Source organism: Canis lupus, chromosome 35 (assembly GCF_011100685.1).
Source record: "Canis lupus familiaris isolate Mischka breed German Shepherd chromosome 35, alternate assembly UU_Cfam_GSD_1.0, whole genome shotgun sequence".
In the NCBI taxonomy this organism is placed as follows: domain Eukaryota; kingdom Metazoa; phylum Chordata; class Mammalia; order Carnivora; family Canidae; genus Canis; species Canis lupus.
Window position 1 is genome coordinate 10,976,654 of NC_049256.1, and position 26,633 is coordinate 11,003,286.

Genomic DNA, 26,633 nt, shown 5'->3' on the forward strand with positions numbered 1-26,633 from the left:
GATGTCATGAGGGTATTTTGTTACCATAGAAAAACCCAGCTAAAACAGACTGACTCACTGGCCCTGCTTTACTCCAGTCCAGTCTCAGAAGTTCTATAAAGATGATTATTGTGCCAAAAAAGCCTCTGAGCCACAGGTTTAAGTCACCAGAGATGGAGTCAAGGGTGTAGTGGCTTTTGTCAGGTTCATAACAAAGTCAGTAATAGAAGAACATGCAAATACTCATATAATCTGACTTCCATAGAGAAGCAGAACACTCAATAGTGCTTAAACTGTTCTGGGAAAGTCTACCATGGTGTGCTTGCACGGGGCTTTGATTCCATTTCTTCTAAATGCATCTTAAATAGTTCTCTTGACTTTACGTATTGATTACTCCAATCCTAATTGTTCAATCCCATCCTAATTGCTCCCCTGCTTTAAAAGAGAAGCTATATATCCTAGTGGTTAAAATCATGGGCTTTGGCATCAGACAAACATGAGATCAAATCCCAATGTGCCACTTAAGTAGGTAATCTACCATCTTCTGGATCTTGCTTTTACCCCTGATTAAATGCCTGTGGTAGTAGTTGGGGGTGTAGGAGGAGGGAGGGCAGAGATGACAAGGAAAGGTAAGAGAATGGGTAATAAACTAAACACTGTCTTCCAGGACTAATATTCCAAGGAATAAGGGGAGTCCAGGAAGTAAATAGATACACTTAATTTGCAGCAGAAATCGCAAAATAATCCTTTTGAGACAGACAACTCTGGACAGATGAGTGGGAACTGATGCCACAACACAGGGTAATCTAGGTTATCCAGTGAGAATTTTATAGTACCATTACTTTCCTTTCCAATCCCTCAGCCAAGATAAATAAATAGGCAAATTAGCTCTAATCCCCAGTCTTTCTGCTGTGGGATAAAAGAAAGTAATTATTCTTGGAAACTTATCTTGGACTAGGGATCAAGGACAGAGAGTGGTGACAGCTACAACTGTCATAGCTTCTGAGAGAAAATCTTACATCCTATACCACTGGAAAACCATGCAGTCTCATGTGCAAATGTAATATTTCCCATTCCTTGTCTTAGAAAATTGATTTTTTGTTTGTTTTCCTTAATCCTAAAAGGTAGTATATCAATTGTTAATGTTTGTTGAAAGTTTGTGTAATGCAAGTCACCTTTTGAATCATTTTATCCTTGTCAGTTCAATCACCACAATAATTCTATGAAGTAGATTTTATTATCAACTCCATTTTATGGATGACATGAGACAGAGACCAAGCTTAAGGTCACATGGAAAAGAGATGTAAAGGATGGAGTTGGTTCCTGACTTTTGGCAAACTACTGCAGAGCCATTCACGCTACTATGGTATCTGACTGTAAGAGGTGCAACATCAGAAAGCCTACCTTGGATTCACAGAGAAGGCCCAAGAACATTCTTCTCTGCCCTATTTACTTCTCTTCCTGATTCCTATACACTAAGGATCTAGGGCTCTTCCTCCACATGTTTCAGCCTGTTCTCTCTTAAATTGTTCACTTTGAGTTCTGACATTGAAAGTAGACATGGGGCTTACCAATAAAAAAAAATTTTACTACAATAAAATCCCATTCTCCAGGATCCTTAAAGAATGAGTCTTTCTGAAGGGTTAGATTCACAGGATAGCTTACAAATTAGTAATTCTGAATTAAAACCTTCCTGAAATGGGTCCTCAACTCTCCAATCCCTCAAAATTTATGGTCCCTTCATTCAATTTTTTGATTTCTCAACAACTAACATAATCATTTGAGGAACATCAACAATCATACAATGACACCCTCGAGGCTCTAGACTAGTAGCCCCTCAAATTTAATTTGTACAAAAGTTAGAGTGCTTATTAAAAATACAGATTTCCAGGTCTCATCCTCATCCTTGAATCAGTAAGTTTGTGATGAGGCTTGGGAATCTGAATTTTAATAAGCATGCCAAGGTAAAGATAATTCAGGTGGTCCTTCAGATTACACTTTGAGTATCACCATCCAGTATGGTCACAGAGATAAGACAGGTTTGTGTGTCCTTGATCATACGACTTGAACAGCTTAGGGCAACCACATTTCTGTCTAAAATCAAACCAATTCAAACCTGAATAATTATAGGCTTAAAAATATGACCTTTCCCCCTTTTCCCATCAAACATGACTGAAATCAAGAGGAAATATATGGCATGTCATCTCATTATATCGAAATTCCATTACCTGACCTCAACCTCAATATGTCATAACTCATCTCTTCACATGCTACTCAAATGTTCAACTAAGAATATTTCACTCTAGGGAGATGGCAAAATCTAATTGAATATTTTAATTTAGAAAATTCAGTTCTGGGATTTCTAACCCCCCCGTTTTTTTTTTTTTTTTTTAACGTGAAAACAAAAAGTTGAATTTTCTTTTCAGTTTCTCCTTGTTAGGCAAAAGATAAATTTTCCCTTCATTGTCCCTGAGAGTTGAACACATTGGGGAAAAATTGGGCACAGCCCATTACTTTTACAAACCCCAGTGATTGAGCCCCAATGCACAAAAAGATGGCATTTCTGAACATCTGCAGCATGATTAGATCAAAGACCAACAAATTAACCACAAATGGTTTTACAAGGAGCAGGCAAATATATCATTTGGAAAGGAGAAAACTTTTGGCAATGATTGCTAATCAACGTTTTTCCTTTGGGCAACCCACTTCGTACCAAAGACATCTCGTAATATTAGTAACACCTGGGCAGCATTTTTTACTTTACAAAGCTCTTACATGTACATTATCACATATGATCTGCATATCAATCCTATTATAACATTGATATTAGCCCATTTTACAGGTGATAGCACAAAGATTTAGGAAAGTTATGATTTGCTCACATTTTCCCAGCTATTAAATTGTTTATTTGACTGTATAAAAAATGATACCCAACTTTACCACCTCCCTCCCTCCTTCCATTCATTCATTCACATCCATTTTATTAAGTGCCCATATTGTACTTAGCACCATTTTTGGCACTAAGAATAAAAATAATCGAATGAAGACAAACAAGCTTCCTATTCTCTTTGAGCTACAGTCTGGTGCAGGAGGGAATAATGGATAAAAAATAAGAATTCTAATAGTAATAAATGCTCTAATTTATCACTACTGATATTAAAATAACCAAGATAAAATAGTGATATACTAGAAAATGACCGGAAAAGGAACTATTCTGTTAAACAAATCTAGTCTAAGAAAGTAACACTTAACCTGAGACCAGCTGTCATAGTTGAAGGATGAACCCTCCTAAGCAGGAAGCCACAACTAATTCCATGGCCTTGCAACAAGAATGAGCTGGTTGTGCTCAGAGAATGGAAAGGCGTGAGGCTGGAGGGAAACACACAAGCAGAAAAGTATGAAATAATATTAAAGAAGAGGATAGAGACCAAATCACATAGGTTTGAAGGCTCAGGTAAGGAATTTGGATTTTATTCTAAATGCAATGGAGGGCCACTAGAAGATCTTAAGCAGAGGCTCAACATGACCTGATTTGTAGTTTACTAGATTGACCTTCATTGGTCCTTGAGTTAATGATGTTTTTGTTTGAACAGAAATTATTTTCCTGTCTCCACCATGAGCTTTGAGAGGTCCATCGGTAGAAATGTCATTGACTACTGCTTGTACATGTATGAGGTTGACAAATAGGAAAAGATAACCAACCCTTTTCTTCGCAATGAACAGCCCACGTGACCTTGCAGAAATTCTTTACCCTACTCAGCCCTTTGTGACTTCACTCGGTGTTCATACGAGAATTAGGGCCTTAAAAGTAATTGTAAAGCATTTTGTATAGATGTTGAAATATTAAGACATATTCCCTCTGAATGTGAGTTCAAATATAGAAGCAAGTTTCTCCTCTTTAGAGAATTCAAAATGATTTGATTGTTGAATTGCATGCAAAATGAACAAGAACTACTATTTTGTAACTAGGGCATTCTTAACTCTGAATACATCAGATGTGAACAGATGTAGAGAACAGACACAAAGGGCAAAGATGGATTTATGGCATTTCAAAAGCATTTGCAATAAAATAAAGAATGTCAATCTGCATAAAACACCAAAATTTTTTTAAAGCTAAAAAAAAATTTCCAACTAAAAGGCAGATAATAGTTGACTATTTAAAGTCTGCAATGAGATTAGAATTTTTAGATTTATCCATTTTAGAAATATTTGGGACAACCACATTTCTAGGTACTAGAGAAACAGCAGAATATACCCAAGTTATGGACAAAATACACCCAAGTTCCTACTCCTAAGAAGTTGGTATTCTAGTGCTACCAAATATTCTTAAGATTAAATGACCATCTGCCCATATCATGTAATGTAAGAGTCTCATTCCCAAATATTCGTTTACTATATGATACAAAACCTTTCCTCCAAAAGGACAGAGGAAGAAACTCAAAAGAGAGAGGGACTTGGCTTAGAAATAAAAATAAATCTGGTAAAAATACAAAGAAATATAATAGGATCGATGATGACTTTAGAGATATGGAAAAACCAGTATTTCAGTTCTTGTTGCTTCCTTTAGGGTGGATTGTGAACTTCAGTATTTGGCCTGTGGGATCATTCACACCTGGGTTGCAATTTCAGCTTCATACATCTGGGCAAGTCCTCATCTCTAAAACCTCAGTTTCTCTTATCTGTGAAATGGGTTTAACAATAGGTTGGGTTGCATGAAGTTTGCATGATAGGGTGGGGTAAGCATATAGGAAAGAACCTGACATCCTGCAGGCATTCAATCATACCCTTTTCTTCCTCTCTTCCAGAGACTATGAGGCACGGTGATAAAATGACTTTCCACACTGATGAACTTGAAACCCTTCACAGCATTCAGCAGCAAGGAGTAGAGTCAAAATAGCATCAAAGAGGGATCCCTGGATGGCTCAGCATTTTAGCACCTGCCTTCAGCCCAGTGCGTGATCCTGGAGTCCTGGGATCAAGTCCCACATCAGGCTCCCTGCATGGAGCCTGCTTCTCTCTCTGCCTGTGTCTCTCCCTCTTCTTGAAGGGATGTTTTGAAGAACTAGAGGAACATAACACAGAGGGAAACAGAGAGCATTCTAGATGGTGGATTATTATTATGATAAAAATAGTTATAGCAAAGAATTATTTCCTATATGCAACCCATTATGCTCAACAATTTATATACTATATTAATGCTCACAAAATCCCTGTGAATTAGGTATTAGATTCCCATTGTACAGATGAGGGAACTGAGGCCAGTGAGATTAAATATTTTCCTGAAGTGTTGAATGCTTACCAGAACCAGACCACTGCCAAGAACAGGACACCCCATGACCACCCACGCCATTCAGGAAAAGCTATTTGCAATGTAGGTTCTCACAAGTCTGGGGACCCCTTGACCAGAAGTAACCCTTTCAAGAACTGACCCCCCCAAAACAAAACAGCCTCCCTCCAACTGACATAATGGAAAACTCTCCAAAGCTGCATAATATAATATACTACAGGGCTATTCATTATTAATGGTAATAATCAATAATCAATAAAAGCAATCATGCTCAGTCTCTGGTTTTCCTAAGACTGCTCCTTCCTATGAGTTATTAAAATCATTTCAATTTTTTGATATTAAATGTCACATAGAAAATAACCTCTCGCAAAATGTTGGGTTCATCATATTTTAAGAATTAATACTTTAGGTCATTTTAATCAGTTTCTGATATATGCAGTTTTCAGAAAGCACTTCAGGGAAGAACACTGTGGCCATGACTAATAATGACAAGAATATGAACTATATTCTTCATATACATATTGGAATCAGAACATTACTGAAGTACTTTACCATCTTAAGTATTTAGGAAGCTTTAAATAAAAAATAAATTTGCCTATTTCACTGAAATTGAGCATCCTCTTTTCAGGCATAAAACTTCAAACTTATTAATTTCATGGCTATATTTTAAAATGAGTGCCGGTACCAGCTAGCTGACTGCATGATAAGTGTCTTAAAATTTCAAGAAGAGGCACTAAATTTTTCACAGTATTTTTGTTTCATTCTCAGTGTAATAAAAATATGCCACCCTTTTAATAATGAATAATAGATTCTCAGTTTGATTTACATGCATGGATTAAATGTCATGTTTGAAAAGTTGCTATTTTATTCATATTGGATTTCCCTCCAGTAAAACAAAAATGGTGCCCATCTAGTTCTATAATAATGATACCTTACCACACTGATGTATAAATATTAACTGGTTGATAGACTTCCTACAATTCTATAGATACGTGAAAGAGTCTGATAGTACAGTGAGTCTACATAGGGTTTTCTCTGGAGCTTCTGAGCCCTATAAGTGCCCTACAACCTAAACCCACCTACCTACAACATGGCTACTCCAGAGATTTAGAAGAGCCATACCTTATGTCAGTTATGCCAGATTTACACGTTGAATTCTCAAAGGTGAAAATCTATCATTGCTTCTTCTTTCCCACTGGAAAAAAGGGACTATTCACTGTCACCAGTTCTTCATGAGCCCATGGATTCATGTAGTAGGGCTGTCATAGCAAAGTACCACAGGCTGGGTGGCTTAAACAAAAGAAATTCATTCTACCATGGTTCTGGAGGCTGGAAGTCCATGGTCAGGGTGCTGGTAGGGCTTATTTCTTCTGAGGCTTCTCTCCTTATCTTGTCTCCCCCACGTTGGTCTTCCATTGGTGTGTATTTGTGCCGTAATCCCCCCTTCTTATAAAGACAGCAACCATTTTGGATTAAGGCCCACCCTTTTGACCTCATTTTAACTCCTTTAAAGACCCTATCTCCAAATGCAGTCACCTTCTGAAGTTCTGGGATTTATGGCCTCAGCATATGAATGGTGGGGATGCACGGGGGTGCAAAATTCAGTCCATAACGGCCCCCTCTCTATCCACCCTCGTCTCCTATATCTACCTTCCTATACACCCATAGCATAACTAAAGGACAATCCATTTAATACAAATCCAAATGCCTTTTGGGTGACTCAAAGCTTAATTTAGAAATAAAAGGTTCTTTTTTTTCCCCTTTAAGTACACAAGATCTAATTTATAAAAGCTACCCATGCAATTTAAAGAAAGAGTCCTGACTCTATCCTTCCAGCTCTTGATATAGTATTTGGTCACATGAGGAACTAAATAAATAAGTTCTTCAATTACTTATTGCTGCAAAAATTAGTGACTGAAAACAACATTTTACTATATCTACCATTTCTGTGGCTCAAAAAAAGAGGCATGATTCAGCAGAGTGACCCATCTACTCCACAGAGCATTGGCTGGGGCCACTTGATGCTATTTAACTGGTGGCTGGGCTCAACTGGAGGGTTCTCTCACAGACCAAGCACTGCGGCAAAGACAAATGAAAGGCCAGGCCCTGCTCAAGAGCTCTTTCTCTTATAGTCACTGAGCTTCACCTTCTGGTCTCTCTAGCAAGGGAGATTTTTAGGAATTCTTTTACACAGCACCTCTCAAGGATCTAAGAGCATGGCTTCCCATAGGACAGGAAGTGAAGCTGCCAATCTTTTAAAGTCTTTCAAAGCCAGAACTTATACCTAGAAACTGACAGCATCACTTCCATCACATTCCAATGGATAAGCAGTCACAAACTTCTCCCCTCCTCAGATTCAAGAAGAGGAAACAGAGATCTCACTTTTCAGTAGAGGGAAGAGCTAAGAAGTTTTGGCCATCTTTAATCTATCACAATGGCTTATTGGTAACTGAATAGACAACAATATGTAAAATATATTATGCAATAAGAGTAAAATTAATCTATTTGGCCATGTACATTGCAGTGACCTTTGACTAACCCAGCAACTTCCATCTGAATTAACACCAAACATGAAAGATTTCCAATAACTCAAGCAAGCTAATGTGAATTCCAAAATGCTACTCACCAGGTTTTCATATTTTTTAACTCTTTTATTACCTGGAGTTTTCCTAACTTTAAGTGCTTATTTATTTATTTTCTAAACCTACTTTTCATTTGCACAGTGAATGAATAATCAACTTAGGTTAGATGGTAATGACTAATAAAAGGATGATAAATATGTATGCAATTAATGCTGCTCCAGAACAGGAGTACATGCTTGCTGAGAGCTAGATTTTTATGTAAACTTTTTAAAATTCTATGGTTTCTTAATAAAGAGCTTATAGTTGTGTTCTATAATTAGGTCAAATAGAGCTATTTTCACTTAGAAACATCAAAAATAATCTGGAGAAATATTTGGTTGGTCTTTAAAATAATCACGTTTATAGTTGATATAACATCAAACAGGTGCATTCAGACAGGTCCTATGCATGCCCAAGTACCCTGAAAATTCTCAGAAGGCATTCCACTTGAGAATGAGCTTTGTTGACTTTGCTCATGCTTCAGGGAAGTGAGTTTATGAGCTCACTCCTCTCTCTAGATAATGTTTGCCTAAAATATTGCTTTTATATATTAAAGAAGGAAGAAAACAAACATGAAATTGTAAAACTATAAAACATTGATGTTTATTTTCTTACTCATTACCAGCAATGGGCTCCCCATTTATAAGTAATGTGAAAGTAGTATCTCTTCCTCTGCATTGATTTCCTTTTTCTCTATCAGATCTACCTGTTTTAGAAGCTACTGTTACCAAGATTTAACTCTTAAGATAATCTTGACATCTCCTTGTACTCATTTTTTAAAGACTGAATTCACATTAAACCTGTTGCATATCTATAACTAGAGTTTCACATTTCATTTCCTTTTTTTTTAAGAAGCTTCTTTTGAATACTAAATACTGTGTGCTTTGAACAAACACACCAATAAATATGGTATGGCTTCTGTCCTCAAACACGTGAAATCTTGTTGAAGCTCATTCACGTGTATAAACAATAGCAAAAGTTATTGAGTTTTGGGACTTGAAGGATAGGCAGGCATTAACGTTGGAGACAAATATCCAATGGCACATCAAACTTGTAGGATATCTAGAACTCATGTACAGCTTGTGCTAAGAGTGTGCTTGTGTACATAATGGGAAGTTGGCTGTGTGTAATGAGGGTAAAGACCATGGACAGAGGCTGAGGCCACATTACCAGGGTCTCTGAATTCATGGCAAGGACTCTGATTTATCTTAAGAGTAATGGGAAGTCAACAGATGTTTCAAAAGGAGAGTGTTGGAGTAATACGATGAAAAGACCACTTTCACTAATGATGACCAAAGGAATACTGGTGATGCCCCTGGGGTTAATGGAAAGCCATTTTTGGAGCTAGAAAGGAAATGAATATCAAGAGTTATAGAATAAGGAGTTCATTGCCAACATTGCCCTGCTAAGATTTTACCTAACTAGCATTATTTCTCCATAATGCAGATTCTCATCTGTAAAATAGAAATGTTAATGTCTACTTCCTTTATTTCTTTTGGGGTTAAATGCCATAATATTAGTGAAGACTGTAAACACTACCTTGATCTGAAATACTTCACCGATTTTAGAAGGGGAAGATTAAGGGTATAGATGTTGTTCACAATCGCTCATTCATCTTTTGGAACAATATAGTCATGGACATGTTAGAAATAACAACATATTTTAGTTAGCCAAAACTTCATCTTAGGCATATATTTGTGGTTTATTTTTCATTTTTTTTAGAGCCGGTTTGTTCTTAATTTTAAAAGACTTTTGTCCTTGAAGCACGTCGGCCCTGAGCTGCAGTATGACATTTACCCTAGACCACGACCCTATTGGTGGTAAATAACATTGTAAAATCAGCAAGGTTGGGTTTCTTGTGATGATTATTTTGTGGAGTTCACAGAGGCGTAGAGAGATTAGATGACTGCTCTAAGTCACATTGCTAAGGAGGTTTTGAAACAAAATTCAATTCAAGGCAAAGAGCACACGCTTAACCACCATCCTCCACACCTTGGTCCCCTGTATTTATTCTTTATATTCAAATACACAAGAACATTTTCTCTGATAGTCTTTCCAAAAGATTTTTTTGTGGTTAAGATGTATTTTATTTGCCTTAACCCAAAGAAAAAGCCTCATCCAGTCACAAATAAGTGCAGAGCAGATCTTCTTGAAAGTAAGAGACTAATAAATGTCTGCCCAATGTGAATCCATCATGTAGAAAGAAGCCTGTGTTGTCACATTCTGTCCCATGATCTTCCTTTACCTATAGCTTCTTCCCTATAGTGTGCTTTTTAAATACCATCCAATCAAACGATGGCATAGGTCTGAAATATCCTCAGATTGCCACAACTTACTGTAAGACACATTATTTTTTGCCTTTAAAGTAGTATTCATAAAATTTCATCATTCACACACTGACATGTGATTCAAAAAACAGATGTTCTTATCAAATAAAATGGGGTTAAGTACCATCAAAATTGAGTGATTTTCCCCCTGTTGGTGACACAGACACTCAATCCAAGACATGTTTTTATTTTCTTTGCGGTGTAGGGTAATGTGAAAAATGAAATATGTAAGCCCAAATTGAAGGAAACCATGGTCTTAATGGAATCATTAGAGAAATTGTTCCAGAATGCTACATCCTTCCAGAAATAACAACCCTGTAATGTCAGCAAATTTGGAGTCAGCATGGGTTACCTGCTCCACACAGACAGCCTGGTCATGTTTGTTAGAGCTGCCTGAGGCTTAGCCCAACCTAAGCACATGACCTTTCAGAACTTTTTTTTTTTAATTCATTAATCAATGTTCCTTGCCTGAATTTTGCTGGTTTTGCTTCTTTAACCTATTATTTGTACCCTTTGTTTTTAAGTTGGTCAATCCCTGTACTCAATGAAAATGAGAATCACAGGCATAGCAGTTTTGTCTAATAATTAACAAACTGTTGGAACACCTGGGTGGCTCAGTGGTTGAGTGTCTGCTTTGGGCTTGGATTGTGATCCCAGAGTCCTGGGATCAAGTCCTACATCAGGCTCCCTACACAGAGCCTGCTTCTCCCTCTGCCCGTGTCTCTGGCTCTCTCTCTCTTGTCTCTCACAAATAAATAAAATCTTTTTAAAAAAATTAAGAAATTGTTCTTTCAGCTCAGATACTATGCCAAAGTACAATAATATTTTTGTCATATTTAAATATCATATTGAACAATGACATATTTTAAATGATAATGTAAAAACAGTTATAATCATCACAATTCTTAATTTGTGACTTCACATTTTAAAAAGTAGTTTAGTATATTTCCTATTTCAATTTTCTATATAGCACTAAAGATTCCACATGTATTTATCTGCATAGATTAGAATATTAGAAACCCAGTACAACTGAAGAGTAAAACTTTTCATCAAATTTTCAAAGGATCGGTCAGATTTCCGAATAAGATTTTCCTTATTTAATGGTTTTCTATAGCACTGTTTTCTATAGTTTCTCATCTTTGTAATTGTAAATAGGATTGATTCCCAAACATATATGAATAATTTCAATCAGTGCTTCCAAACTGTGGCATACATATCTTGTGAAAGAAGAGATGTCTTAGTCCCAACCCTTGCTTCAACTTTGAGTTCATTAGTTGGAAAAATAATCATTTCATTATACAAATTATATAATCATTTATTCTTTCTCCTGCTACTCAAAAGCTCTTAATTGCCTAATATTTTATTAAAATTGAATAAAAAAGGCAGAATGTTTATTTAATATTCCTTTGGAAAATTATAAAACATTTCAAATATAGAAAATTCAAAAGAATAACACAAGGTAGCTTTAGTTCTTTCATTCTTCCTTGTTCTTGAAACATATTCCTTGTTTGTTCTTTGAGCAAGTTTCTATAAAGGCTATATTGGTTATGGGTTGAATTATGTCCCCCAAAAGAAGATATATTGAAATCCTAACCCCCAGAGTCTCTAGAATTTGATGGGATTTGGAAATAGGCTCTTTGTAGATTTAACCAAGGTAAGATGAGGTTATTAGGGTTGGCCTTTCCTCATGACAGTTTTAGGAAGCTAATATAATATTTTTGGTCAAAACTGTTCCTATTCACTTGAGAACATCCCCTGCCCCGACTCTTGAGTGATAGATTAGGTAACTATCGTCTTCGATTTTCTCCCAGGACCCTAAATACATTGTTCTATTGTCGTCAGTCCTCCACTACTGCCATCTGCAGCTCCATCACTATGTGTCCACCCGTGGATTGATTTTACTTTGTCCTGTTCATAATGTGTGCCCCCTTCATCTGAGAGCTGGGTCTTCTGGCAAATCTGGGAAATTAATAGCTGTTATGTCTTTGTGTAGTGTTTATTCCCTCTTCCTCTCTATTCTCTGCCTCCAGAAATATTATGAGATGTGTGTTAGACCTTCTCTTCTAAATCTTTTCAAATTACTTCACCTTTTCATCTCTTTATCTCCTAGTGCTGCAGTCCAGGCAAGATTAGAGGGTCTAATCTATATAATATATCTTTTAAATTTTTAATTTCAGCCACTATATATTTTCCATTACAGGAATTCTATTGCTAGGTTAACAGGAGAAATAAAATTTTGAGCAGAGCATAGAGAAAGGGAAATTTCATTATATTTCCCTCTATTGGTGGGCAGATTTTTTTTTGTCCAATCTATCCTTTCTGGATAAGTCTTAGATATCCTAGTTTGATCCAGGAGACCTTCTTTCAAAACTCCATGCCTAATGGGCCCAAGGCCTCACCTCCTGAATGGTCATTGAAATCCAAAGCTTTAGATACCCAAGATTGATCACTTCCCCTGTCCCAGGGCAGCAACAGCTCCAGTTAACTTACTTGTCTGGTTTTCAATTTCCTCTTCATTTCTGATAACCAAGGAGATTCTTTTCTCTCTTGAGTGTTCATCTATGCATCTGAAGGCCATTGGCTCATATCTTATCTAGAATTTCCAGGCTTATAGAACCTAATCTGAAAAAAAAATCTATGCCTTTGACTCCTGATTCTGACAGAATGGTAGACTAAGACAATCTGAATATTTAACTTAGTGCATCATCCTGCCAAAACTGAAAGACAAAAGGCAGATTTTTTTTGGAGTAGACCTTCTCAAAGATCCTAGCCTATGTGTTGTTAATGAACATGATCAACAAAAAACGAAGGGCATGCTTTCTATTTGAAAGATTTCCAGGATAAATGTCAAAAGACAAAGAAGTTCCAAATATCTCTACCAAGGAATTACTCAAAATCATCAGGCAAACTGAACCTAAGTTTAAAATACATAATTTAATTTAATATGATTCTTAACAGTAATGCAAATGAGGAGGGAGTTGTTCTTACCCCATTTACATGAGAGGACTGAAGCTCAGACTTGTCAGTCATCTGAGTGTGTGATCACCTCCACCTTGCAATACGGGAAAACTAGTGTTAAGATGTGGAATTATTTAGACAAAATTCAAGTGGTAGTACCTGGAAGTAGTCTTGTGGATGTTGGGGGTGATACTACCTTTGGGCTTACCAATATATTCGCTGCCTCTCTTAGGAGACTTCTCAAACCCTATACACAAACTTTTCACCTTCACCTTCAAGAACTTACCTCCTGGTACAGCCTGATGCTAAAGGGAAGCCAGCCCTGGTGCTGTAACCTTGTACCCCCTCATTCTAAGATCCATTCGCCACGTAACCTTACAGGTGGGAAATGCAGGCACTTACTTCTTCAGCAGATTTGGTTGCCTCTGTAATTAAAACTTGCCCTTCCTTTGGGGCAATGGCTTCTCAGTCCCTCCTCTCTGCATGAGAATAGATGACCATCTCCTGCCAGTTAGCACTAAGATGCCCTGCGTCCCCAAAAGACCTTATGAAGCCAATTTCTCCTGTTTATGGAGTTACAATGGAGATGACCCTGTCTTAGACCTGCATTTTAAAAGTGATGGCATGAACATCCGAAATGTCCCTATATCAACTGCATAGGCAATGCACACTTATGCGCATTTACGCGCATTGTGTATGTGCATTCCTATTATTAAAAATCGTATTTCGGGAGAACTTGCTGTTTTAACTGTCAGCCTCCCACAGATTCTAGCAGAGTGACTGGCAGGCAGAATTGTGTGGTTAGTGAAAATTTTGCTGTTATTGGGTAGAACCCAATGGAACGAACAGGACTTTGAGCAACAGCATTTTTATTCTGAAATCAAACAGCCTCAGATGACTACTCTTTCCTGTCAAGTTCTGGAGGTTTCGGTGCCTTTCTTGTTTCTGTTTTTGTCCTGAATTTTGTACTTCTCTTATATACACTGAATGTGAAATAGCCTAGTGCATTTCTTTAGGGATCTGGGATTTTGTTAGGTGATACCAAGGGATGGATGTAATTCTGTGACATTTTGTCAGGCTGTTAAAGAGTAAATTTTCCTTGGCTGTGGCAGGAGGTAATTATTTTTGTTTGTTTGCTTCTGACACAGGGGAAGAAAATTTGGGGTTGTTATTTCAACTATTCTAGGATACTTTTTGTTCTTTTTGGCAGGCAGGGGGAAAAAATGCATTTTACTACTGAAAGAAGGACCAGCCTCTGCTTTCCTCTACAGACTCAATGCACTTTTTAGCACTGAACATTTTTGCCACATCAGCCACGTAGTGGTTTTGCCCCTGTCCCTGAAAGTGTCCCTTAGTGCATTTCTTCATCTCTCCTGGCATTTGATCTGTAGCATATTCTGTTATCATGCGTGGAATATTCTCAAAGCAAACACAGCAATATATGTGGCTTCTGCACTCAGAGCTCACGCTCTGATAGCAAGAGCCAGGGATGAGCAACTACACGAATAAGAACAATAATAAAAACACTTTCTGTTGCCTTTTAACATAAAACAGTTATTGATGCAGATGGCTCGAGACAGCAAGCTCCTTAAATGACATATTCTGTAGCCTAACTCCATGCTTTAAAATTTCAGGTATTTAATTAAAATGTACCAAAAGAGTATAACTGCTCACTAGGTACTGATTGAATTCTTTAAAAAAAAAAAAAAAAAAAAACTAAAATTTTAAGTCACACCACATTTCGGGAAAATTCTCTGAGGTTAAGGTGAGAACCAAGACCTCAGCTCAGGGGCTGAATTATGCCAGCTGTGCATCCTCAAGGTCTGATGTCATAGAGGCAGTGGGTTCCCCCAGCAAAAATGTCCTCTCAATCCAACCCTAGACTAACCTCTTTCACAGGATCCCAGCCTTCACAAGGTTGTTAGGATCTGTCATTAGAGGGGGAAAAAAACTAACCAACATTGTTCTCAAGCACAGGTCAGTTGAAAGCTACTTGCCATAGAAACATCTCTTATATATATTAAAATGGAAGTCCACTGGGTAAAAATGTATGGGCTTCATCATCAAAGAAACAGAATAATTATAACAATGATAATAAAAGAAACCACTGGATTCTTACTATACAATGGCACTGTGGATTTTCACAAGTATTCTCTTAGTCATTTTTCACAATAAGTCTGCTAAGCAGGTATTATTTATCCCCATCTCACAGCTGAGTCAACTGAGTTCTGATTCCCTAGTAAATGTTGTCATCCAGGATTCCTTCTAGCTTACGGAGAATGCCATCCTAGGAAGAGTTTAGGTCTCTGTCTTAAAGAGATGTCTGGTGTTAACACTGCAGTCAGCATTACCAGTTCTCCAAACCGCATCACAAGTAGATCGTGGATACATCTTAAGATGAAACTGTGACTTTCACTGAATGTCCAGTTACTACTACATGGCTCCCAGCAGCAGGCGGGCTTTGCTTTTTGCTTTTAACCCCTACTAACTTCCAAACAGAGAGGTCATCTGACACTCTGCGCTTATTCAGTGGTGTGGCTTTCATGAATACTAGGTCTTTTCTATTTCTTAAAATTCACTACAGAGTTGCTGCTTATTCAAAAACAAAAATAAAAACCAAACAAACAAACAACAAGAACCAAAACACTGTCTGTCCTCGAGGGGCTTAGACATGTAAAAAATAAAATTTGCAAAAACAATAATAATAATAATAATAATAAGGTTGATAATTTTCTTCTTGGACCCTACAAGTAAATAATTAATGGCCTCCTAGGTTTGTATTTATAGATCTACTATACAGAATGGCTCATTTTTTTTATGACTTTACTTCTCGTCTTAATTTTTCCATTGGTCAGAATAAATACAATACACTATCTGAAGAGTATATTCATGTGAATAATACATTACAACCCTTAATGAAACACCACATGCTAAAATTAATTAAAAGCATACCTTTTAGCACAAAACCTAAGGGGAAATGGGGAGAGAGAACACACTTCTATCTATTTGAGAGAGAAATTAGTCTTTTTCTTAAGTAGCACTCTGTGATACCTATATTGACTCTCAAGATGTTTGTTTTACTCATTCAACTTAATAGTATAAAGGGCAAATATACATTTGTGAACATGTGCTCATGCCCAGCATCTAATGCACCAGCATGTAAGTAGGGTCCCAGGATTAAACCAACCCCCTTTCTTTTTATTGGGCTGGAGTTCCCTGGAACATGCCCCAGAAGAAACTGAGCCTTCCCTCTCTGCTTCCAAAGGTAACTTGAAGATCTCCAACCCTGCTTCTCATCCCTGGTCTCTCTTTAATCTTACCCACCTCTTCCTTCCTTACTCAGCATCATCTTTTCTGGAATCCCTTTGCATGATAAACACATTCCCCCTATACCCATGGTATACTTTCTGAACATTCCCTCCAACTTCTTTTCCAACCTAAAGCTTGTTTGTCACCTACAATCAGTGTCCCTGGCTGCCCACACATGTACATAGGTACTACACACCAAATAACATGAATCATTAAGCGCTCAGCACACAAATCCTAAAAAAGGTGAAGAAGTATCCCAAGCACCCACATTATACGTTCTTGATAAATAAAGATAGCATTTCCATTTTACACTGGACTTAGGGTATCCATTTATGGGTCACAACACATGCCTAGTGGGCGCTTACTGAGTATTTGCTGAATGAATGAATGAATGAATGAATGAATGAAATCCTTTCTGTTTACTACAAAGTTGAATATCTAAAGCTACACCAATAGGGATGAAAAAGATGGACAGATAGGAAGTATGGGGAAGCTATATAGAAAGTGATATTTGTGCAGAAAGACCAGCTTACCACATAAAGGCTTTCATGGAAGTATAGCCCCACATCATAAAAGTTTCCATCGTGCCTCATTGGGTGGGTTCTGGTCTTCAGCTGCTCTGTTTGCCTCCACTGCAAGACACAGCCACTTGGTCGACGAAGCAAGGACACTCTGAGGAGGTAAGAGCCTTGGGGAGTCTTGTTCTTGAGGCCTCTTACGCATTTTATCTGTATTTGAAGACACTCAGGTGCCTGACCCTGCTCAACCTAAAAACAAGACAGGTCTTTGAAACATGCAGGAACTGGGTAGCACCACACAATTAGCCACAGTGTGCTTCTTGGGAGTGGGGGGGAAATGGACAATTATTTTCACTCAACCTGTAATTGTCAGGTATTAGCAATGATAACAGAGGAGGACACACGATATGTAATTAGGAGGTCAAAAGGCAAGCCTGCCAATTATGCCAGGGAAAGTTTAGCCAGTTTTAAAGCATGGTATGTTAATGATCTGTGACATCAGAAACCATTCATCTATTATAATAAGATAAAATTAACAAGAAACCAATATTCTAAAAACCACACATCATGCCTCTTTCAGATATCTGGGATGGAGACCATGGGCAGTGAGCTTCAAACTCTGAGTCTGAAAGGCAACAGCTCTTACCTCAGACACTAACCACAGACCATGTGACACTGTAGGAGAGGAAACATTTTTTTCTTCTACGCTTCAAGATCTTCGCTGGACTACAAATTAAACTTACATGAAACAGATTAACAGAAGAAAGAAGCCAAAGTTGTATTAATGCACAACGACACCCAGTAGTGACAGCCAGACCTATGGAAAGGACCGTGGCAAGCAGTTTTTATACGTTTTAGGAAGAGAGACAATAAATTTGTGAGAAATTGACAGGATAAGGAAAACAGGTGTTTGAGAGTTTTAATTAGGAAGAAATTCTAAGCAAAATTGGGGCTGAGGTAGTAGATTAGTAAAAAAAGTAAATCAATAACAAGGTTTCTACAGCTTTCTTCACTTCAAAGTTCCAATCTCTGGTGATAAGGACATCTCTTCACATCTTAGTACAGAGAGGGCACCTTTCATATGGGAGATGCATTTCCTGTGTTCAGGGGGACAGAGGAGGGGCTGAGTGGTCTTGCGCTGGCTGTTTCTCAAGTAGTTTCAATTTCAGATAATCAATGTGCCACTGTGGCACATTTTGGGCAGCCTGCCCTTGGCCCCTATACCAGGTTGATGAGGGAAACATAGAGGAGGTCAGACAAATACCTCATCTGATACATACTTTTACTCAATTTCAACAAGAGGTCAACCTGTCCCATCAGCTTCAAATGAGAGTAAAAAGATAAAATAGGGGGTAGCATTTGTATGCACTTTCACCTACAATGTAGCATACATTGTATGTAACCAAAGAACACGATTCAAGAATATTTTATGGGGCATTTGAATTTCATTGCTTACCTTCAGCTGACAGAAATAGGCCATTTTCATTTTTAGTAAGTGCTGGAAAGTTTATACAATTTGATAAGGTTTTTAATGGACTTGTTTCAGATTAAATAAAAATTAAACTGGGATTATTAATAACTCAAATGTCATTAAGTCATGTTTTCTATACTCACAAGTCCCAAATAGTCTTCAGAATAATTTGACCTCCAAGAATTCTCTATTACATTGTGCTTTAAGCAAAAAATAATGTCGTTTTTGGAAGCAGGTTACTCTCTTGGAGTTAGTAGCACTATCCATTAATCTGCAGCCAACAGTAAGTACTTATTAATCCTGCCTAGACTTTATTTTGTGGGTGTTAATATATATTCCCATATAGACAGTATGCTTCTGGAGTCAAATCACTGTTAAATAAATAGTGAAAGTTGCTAAACTCCTTTTGTTTTTTCATATAAGTCATACTTAAAAGCTCATCAGAATAACAATTATTTTTGTTTAATTAGAAAATCTTAATTAACAATAACGACTTAACCTTAATATTTTGGTTTCCAAAAATATTTTAAAAATTAACACCGTGTGAATAAATAAGACAATCTCTTTAAACCTCAAGGCAGGATTACTGATGCAGGCAGACCCAGTTATTAAACACATTCTAAATTAAACGCCTCTATGAATTTTATACTGAAATATGTTGTGATAGTTTTGCATGCCAAATGTGACATTTTGTATTTTAGATTCATCTTCTGTAGTAATTTTGGAAATGTCATACAAACAAAGATTTTGTCATTTACCAATAGAATTACTATGCATGGCCGCTTAGCCATCTCTTCGCTGGCTCTTGTGGTTGTTTCAAGTCAGCAAGCCATAAAAAATCTTTATCTCTCTGAAACACAGCAATTTGGAAGATAATCGAATGGTGACCAGGGGGCAGAAATGCCAGTCTGAGGAATTATACCACAATCTCTCTTGCATTTACAACCTTCCTCAAAGCGAGTGTCAGATGAATAGGAAAAGGAAGACAGAAGATTCATCAAATCTCAAACCTTGTCTCATTTGCATGGTGGCAGCTCAGCCTCACTGTCTAGTGAGAACCCAGCCTGGCACCATGGACACCGTTTTGAGGAATTCCTATGGCCCTACTGCTGAGAATTTTAGCCATTCTATTTTAGCATAGAGTTCTGCTCAAAAATATTTACTAAGAGCTGCTCAAGCTCTTTTTCTCCAGAAGGGCCCACAGGAGGAAAAAGCACACCAGGAAAGTGAGTCGATAACAACTGATCTCATCACTTAACATTTTGCAGCAGAGAAAAAGTTCGTCAGGAGAGCCTCACCTGCCAGCAAGGTCCTGCTGCTCCCTTTGATTCATGAGTTACTTCTGGGAGGGTGCGGAGCTGGGCTGCGCTGTCTTCTCTACAGTCGTTTAGGTCTGCAATTAATGGTTGACTTGGCACTCTGCTGCGGTTACCAGAAGAGGGGAGATAAAAGGAATAGGAATCGACAATGGGCATAATGAAAAGGGTTGCCTTTGGAAACACAGCACAATTTGATGTTTTCCTTAAACATTGTGTCAGATTAACTGAGTATTAGATAAATGCCACATTACCACCATTGATTAAAGTTGGAGAGATGAGTAGCTTTTGAAATGGCAGCTTATAAAATACAAGACTCACTATATCCAATGCAGATCTCCCAACAATGAAAATGTGGCTCGTTTCAGAAAAGACCAGAAGATCAAATATTTGGTAAGCCCTTTTGGTACTTCATTTTCTACCCCCATCCTCCAATCTTATTTAAAACAAACAAACAAAAAACCTCTGGAGTGAAGGAATCTTTTAAATAGATAAATAGCTGATGTATGACATAAACTTCATTTTTTTTTTTTTTTTTTTTTGTTGCAATGATCAGGGATTAAGAGCTATTTCTACCCTCAAAGTGATCCCCAGGCTTTTTTTTTCCTGCTATTAACATTTAGTGACTTTACTTGAGCTTCTTTTTTACTGACTATTTATTTATTTATTTATTTTTATTATTATTTTTTTTTAAGCTTCACGAGTCCTAACAACATTCTCCTGCTTTCCCATATTCATTTGAATTAGGAAGGATCTTATATTTCACTTCTCCTGACTTCAGCTTAATTCCATCAGCAGGGCCATCTGTGACAATGACTGTACCCCCACCAGAGGAATGGCCTTTTTGGATCTCACAGCTGATTTAGTTTCTGGTGATAGAAATGATTTCCCTTAATTTGGTTAGAGCTACATTGACACAAGGGTTCATTAGGACACCCATTTGCTGGCAATTCAATCTCAAATTAAATACACTTTGTTGTAAATTTTATTACTTTTAAACTACTGTATCTATTGTCTTTAATGGCCCTATTATACAGTTATGAAGGTAAACAGATTTCATTAGTAAACATCAAACATGTTATGTTAACCAGAAGGGAATGGTTTCCTCAGTTTCTTTCTTTGTTCTCTTAGCAAGCATTGTAAGGCACTCATGAAATATCCTAAAAACTTAATCTAAATAATCAGATGCTGAATTCATGATTATCATCCTAAAGAGAAAAAAAAAAAAAGATCTTTAGTTGCAATCCCAGTTCTTTGTAATTAAAGATTTTCTAAAAATACCTCCCTTAGTTAAAAAGGAACACAATGCACATCAAAAGGTTAATACAGAGTTTTAACAGGATACCTGGTACCTAGAGTTAAATCTGGAGACTTGTGTCCCCTTGGAGCAGTCATACCTTGGAGCAGGAGCCAGACCAGACATGAGCTCATTTTGAATCAGGTCCTGTGGCATATTATTACTCTTTTCTCCCCCTCATATAAAACACGTATTAATTTTGTGATTATATAAATAGATGTTTATATTTGCACATTATATGAAATTTAATTATATAAAAGGCCCCCCAAAAGTCATCCATTAGTCCACAACTCAGAGATAAACATGGATAAAATACTGAGACCTATTCTTCCTTTTCTTTACAAAATGAGGCCCGTGATGTAAATATTATTTGGTAACCCATATTTATACCACTTTGTGCATTATAGGACTTTTCCATGAGATTAAGCTTTTTTTCTACACCAAAACTCTTTTATTGTTGGATATTTAGGTTAGCTCCAATTCTCACTATTATAAGTTAGCCTATGATTAAGTCTCTTGTATATAATGTCTTGTAAACCTCGTTGGCCATTGTCCTGATCTAAAGTCCTAGGATTAGAAGTATAGTGATCCTACTGTACTTGAATGTTGATTGACACCTAAGCAATGTATAATCCTGCCCCCATGGCCTGTTCTCTGGGGCACTGAATACTCTTCACAGAAATACAGGCCCCTCTCCAGTTGATACCTTGTTTTCACTGCTAGTCAGATTAGAAATTAAGTAAAATAACAATGAATAAATGTAGCATTGATGTCTACAACAGGATTTCTCCACGTCTGCCCTATTGACATTTTGAACCACAAAACCCTTTGTTGTGGAGGCTGGCTTGTGCACTGTAGAATGTTTAGCAAGATCCCTGGCCCCTGCCCTCTAGGTGCCATCAACAGACCCTTTTCTAGTTCCAGTCGTGACAATAAAATATGTCTCCATACTTTGCCAAACGTCCCCTACAAGCAAAATTGGTCCCCGTTGAACACCACTGATATACAGTATTAGCAGTTATTACTGAATGTTTTGCATGTTCATGGCACTCTTTTATTTTGTTTTTTGTTTTTTGTTTTTTTGTTTTTGTTTTTTTTTAATAATAAATTTATTTTTTATTGGTGTTCAATTTGCCAACATACAGAATAACACCCAGTGCTCATCCTGTCAGGTGCCCCCCTAAGCATGGCACTCTTTTAAATACATTATATCTATTATTTCATTTAGCCCTTTAAGATAATCCAACAAGGTATTATTGTTTCTGCTTCACTGATGAACTGATGCTGGGGAATGTTGGATATCTTATCAGAGATTTCAGAATCCTAAGGGGTAAAGTCAAAGATTCAAAGTGAGACCATCTAACGTGCAAACTCCTCTGACCTACACCCACTACTTCTGCATCTCCTCTCCTGGCATGGGGAAGCAGCAACTGCCACACCCAGATCCTGGAAGTCACTACTTTGGATAGAAGCTCCCACTTTTAGATAGTTCCTGAGAAGTAAATAAGACATGGCTCCCAGCTATAATACCATATCTATAACACCCCATCTTCAACAGCCATATATGAATGAAAGGACACAAATAAATGTCAGGAGGAAAGGAGGTCATGGTTTCCACAAACTTGATTCTTAAAGTGAATCAAAGTAGATTTGTGCCTGATGCTTATAATTGACCCATATTCAATCTATAGCAAAACAGACAAAAGAAAATAAAATGCATTAAACCTGCCAAGAAGGCACGTACTTCTCAAATGTTTTGTCAGTCTTTAAATTGGACATAGGAATGTACTGATTGAGTCCTTCCCCTTCAAATTTCAAATCCTGTATCAAAGAAAACAGAAATGAGATACAATTGATTAAAAATACACTTGGAACATTGCATGCAAAAGTGGGTTTTCTAAGACCTGGATATGCTTACTCTAAGGTTAGGGTTCCAGGAGACAAATACAAATATGGGAGTTATACCTTCAGCAGTCACTTTTTCTTTTAAAGATTTATTTATTTATTCACGAGAGACAGAGAGAAAGAGAGAGGCAGAGACAAAGGCAGAGAGAGAAACAGGCCCCATGCAGGGAGCCCAATGCGGGAATCGATCCCAGGACTCCAGGATCACACCCTGGGCCAAAAGCAGGTGCTAAACCATCGAGCCACCCAGGAATCCCCAGCAGCTACTTTTTTTTTTTTTATAGATTATTACTTTCCTTACTCTGCTTAGTTACTTTTAGGCAGGAAGGTGGAAAGGATTATAAAAAAAAAATTTAAAAAGTAGGAGAAATGTTTGGTGGATACAAACCCAGTTTTCTTTTCTTTTTTTTTCTTTCTCTCACAAACACACACACACTTTAACACACACACATACCGCATAACAGTACTCATAACACACAATGGTAGATTTTAACAAAATGTAAATGGATATACGGCTGAATGTGTAGGATGCTAGAGATGTTAATAATAATTGTGATCGTATAATTTATCATCCAATCCAGGACATTCTGATAGTCAAAGAGGAAGCCATTATTCTAGGGCAACAGGCATAACTCAGGACTACCCCATGCACAGTATAATGTATAGCAACCCCATTAATAATACTCATCCAGATGTTGTAAAAGGGTATCATATAGACAAATATCAACATATTTAGAGAAGGTGAATGTTGAGGGAATGAAAGAGAAAGAGAGAACTCAAGAATGAAGCTGCAATCCATTATAATCTAGCCTTGGGAAGGACAAAGCAGCACTTCTGCTGTACGCCATGAACTCTGGTACAGGTAAGAGGAAACTACAAAAATGTGCAAATAGGAGGCCAAGATCCTGACTCTATAGTAATTATGAAAGCCAAACAAGTGAATATTGGTAGTTCCTTGATTAAATCTCAAGGTCAAGGTAGGAATGATTCTCCATAGATCTCAGCTCTGTCCTCTGGACACTTGGTTCTATTCTTTGGATTTTCCTTGCTTTTTTCATAAAAGCTAGCCCATGTCTGCAGCTAAGTAGTTTCCTCAGCCTTTTCCTGTCAGTAGATTTGGGAGTCCAAAGACTCCTTTATTTTGGTTTCTCTCTCTCTCTCTTTTAGTTGCAGCAGTTGGTTTTTCTGGTTATCTAATTCCATTTAAAACTCTGTAGATCTTCTGTAAATCTTAGTGGAGTCCACTTCATTAAAAAAAAAAAAAAACTCACAAATCTGTTCAGAAGACCTTCCCTACCACAGGCTTCCAAGGAAAGGATGCCATGTTATGTATTGTGCTTGGTTTAGATAAATAAGTTTCTTAATATAGCTGCCAAGAGGATCTCTAAAATAAGTATGTGAGATCTAATAAAAAAAAAATCTGATTCTACTAAGTAAATCTTCTTAAGTTTATCACATACTAATTAGAGTGAGATTTCGTAACAGCAATGCTAATCTATATTTATTGAGCACTGATACCCTACCAGGCATTGTACTTCATTCAGTCTCTTATTCTACAGATATTTATTATAGTTTTGCTTTATGTCAGACACAGTGTAGAGGCCAGTGGTATATAAAGATTATACCTGACATTCTAAAGTCACCTTCCTAGTGGACACCGTAAATAAAATAAATAAACTTGAGAAATAAATAAAACTGGCAAACATGGTAAGAACAATCTAAAGAATAGTATAGAGAAGAATTTTAGGGGACAAGGTTGTGCGGGAATTGTTAGGAAAGACAGTGATTTTTTTAAATGACATCTTAGTAAAAGAATAGTCTAGCCATGCAAAAAGTGAAAGGAATTCATTGCTTCGGGCAGAACAAAGAGCATGTACAAAAGCCTTAGGTAGGAGATAGTTATATATATTTTAAAAAGAAGATCAGTGCGACCTAAGTACAGCCCCAAAGGAGAATATTGGGAAATTGGGTTGGAAACATAAAGAGGTTCCTGCTGGACCAACAGATAATGTTAACCAATCTACATATTATGTGCAATCGGGAAGCTAGTAAAAGGTTTAAGTAAATGAGTAGTAATTATCTGTCTTATATATAACCAGTGATGAAATCTTAAAAATATTAAATGCCTGTTTATTTATTCCTATCTCCTATATATCCTGTTTCTCAGCAAAATTCAGCTACTATAGCTCCAGGTAATCAGAGAGGGGGAAATGTCTTCTCAATGTGAAGGACATTAAAAAGAAATCACAACCAGGGCGCCTGGGTGATGCAGTCAGTTGAGCCTCTGACTCTCAATTTCAGTTCAGGTCGTAATCTCAGGGTCATGAGATCGAGCCCCAAGTCAGGTTCTGTGCTCAAGGTAGGATTGCTTAAGACTCTCTCTCCCTCTCCCTCTGCTCCACCCCCCCCCCCAAATAAATTAATCTTTTTTAAAAAGTCACAACTAGAATGCATGAGGCAGTGGCGAACCTTTCTTTTGTCGCTCCCTGTGAATTATGAACTGGAGAAAAAGGTAAAAATAAGGGAATCAAGCAGCCAAATGTGCACATGTGGTGGCTTTCCCCCACCCCAACCCTTCCTCTCTGAGGTAGAAATCCTCCAAGAATTGGAGAAGAAGTATGAGACAGTTTGAGGAGAAAGCAAAGAACAGAAGGGTCATGCCAGGCTTTCAGTTAAAATCCTGAGAAGAGACATGTTCCATGGTACCTCCCGAACCAACATGGCAAGTGTGCTGTTAGTTAACTGCAAGAGAGAAAAATGGGTGCCTTGTCGTGGTTAACCACGGAGAAAGCCCAAGCTTAGGATCTGTATTAGTGAGGGCCCCAGCAGAAACACGTATTCTCAAAATTAGATGACTGGAGAAGAAAGAGGGATTTATGAATGTATTATTGCAAAGCTGTAGATTTAGGAGCAGGCTGCTCCCACTGTTAGGTTTGAAGGGATGAGGAGACAGAGCAGTCACCAGACACTGGAAGGAGAGTCATATAAAGTCATCTATCATGAGCAGAACAATAACTCTGGAATGGAGGGATGAAGCCAGCTCAGTGCAGCCTTAACCTCACAGGGAGGGAAGAACTATCTATCACACGACCTCTCTTCTCCCCTTCCTAACTCTTAAGAAACTCCCCTTTGATGGAAAGCAACCAGAAGGCCTATGGATGTGCCCTCACAGTTGAGCCTTGTGTGACAGAGAAGACTGTAGGTTTAGACTGGCCAGCTTACCAAAGACCTAGAGGTGTATGTAGAACAAGCTGTAGGATGAACCACTTGACAAAACAAAGAAGTCTTGAGGATGAATTGAATGAAGAAGACAAGGGGAAATTAAAACCCAAAAACTAATTTCAAATTTCTGGCCTAAGTCAATTAGTGTTCTCTAGTGTCATTTACTGAGATGGGAAAGATGGGATAAGTAATGCAAACACGGTTTTGAGGAACAAAATAGAAGCTTCCAGGTTGGACGTGTTAAATTTGCAGTGTTTTTGTGATGCCTGCGTGGCAATGGTAAGTAGGAGTGAGACACAGGAGTCTGATAGAAGGAGAAGAGATCAGAGCTTCTGGCTGTCACCAGCAAGATAATGGAATTTAAGTGATGGGAATTAACAAAGCCACCCTGAGACACTTCTAAGCACTTCTGTATGCATTGTC

The 26,633-nt window shown here is 37.6% G+C and overlaps 1 protein-coding gene across 1 annotated transcript in view; it reads right to left on the reverse strand.

Moving 5' to 3' along the window:
* LOC111093987 overlaps positions 1-26,633 on the reverse strand; it is a 273,737-nt gene that overhangs the window by 143,951 nt on the left and 103,153 nt on the right. Inside the window, exons 8-10 of the mRNA XM_038584493.1 lie at positions 22,828-22,904; positions 19,769-19,892; positions 17,015-17,248 (exon numbers count right to left, since the gene is read on the reverse strand). Coding sequence (XP_038440421.1) covers positions 17,015-17,248; positions 19,769-19,892; positions 22,828-22,904 — 435 coding nt within the window. The remainder of the gene's footprint in view (positions 1-17,014; positions 17,249-19,768; positions 19,893-22,827; positions 22,905-26,633) is intronic.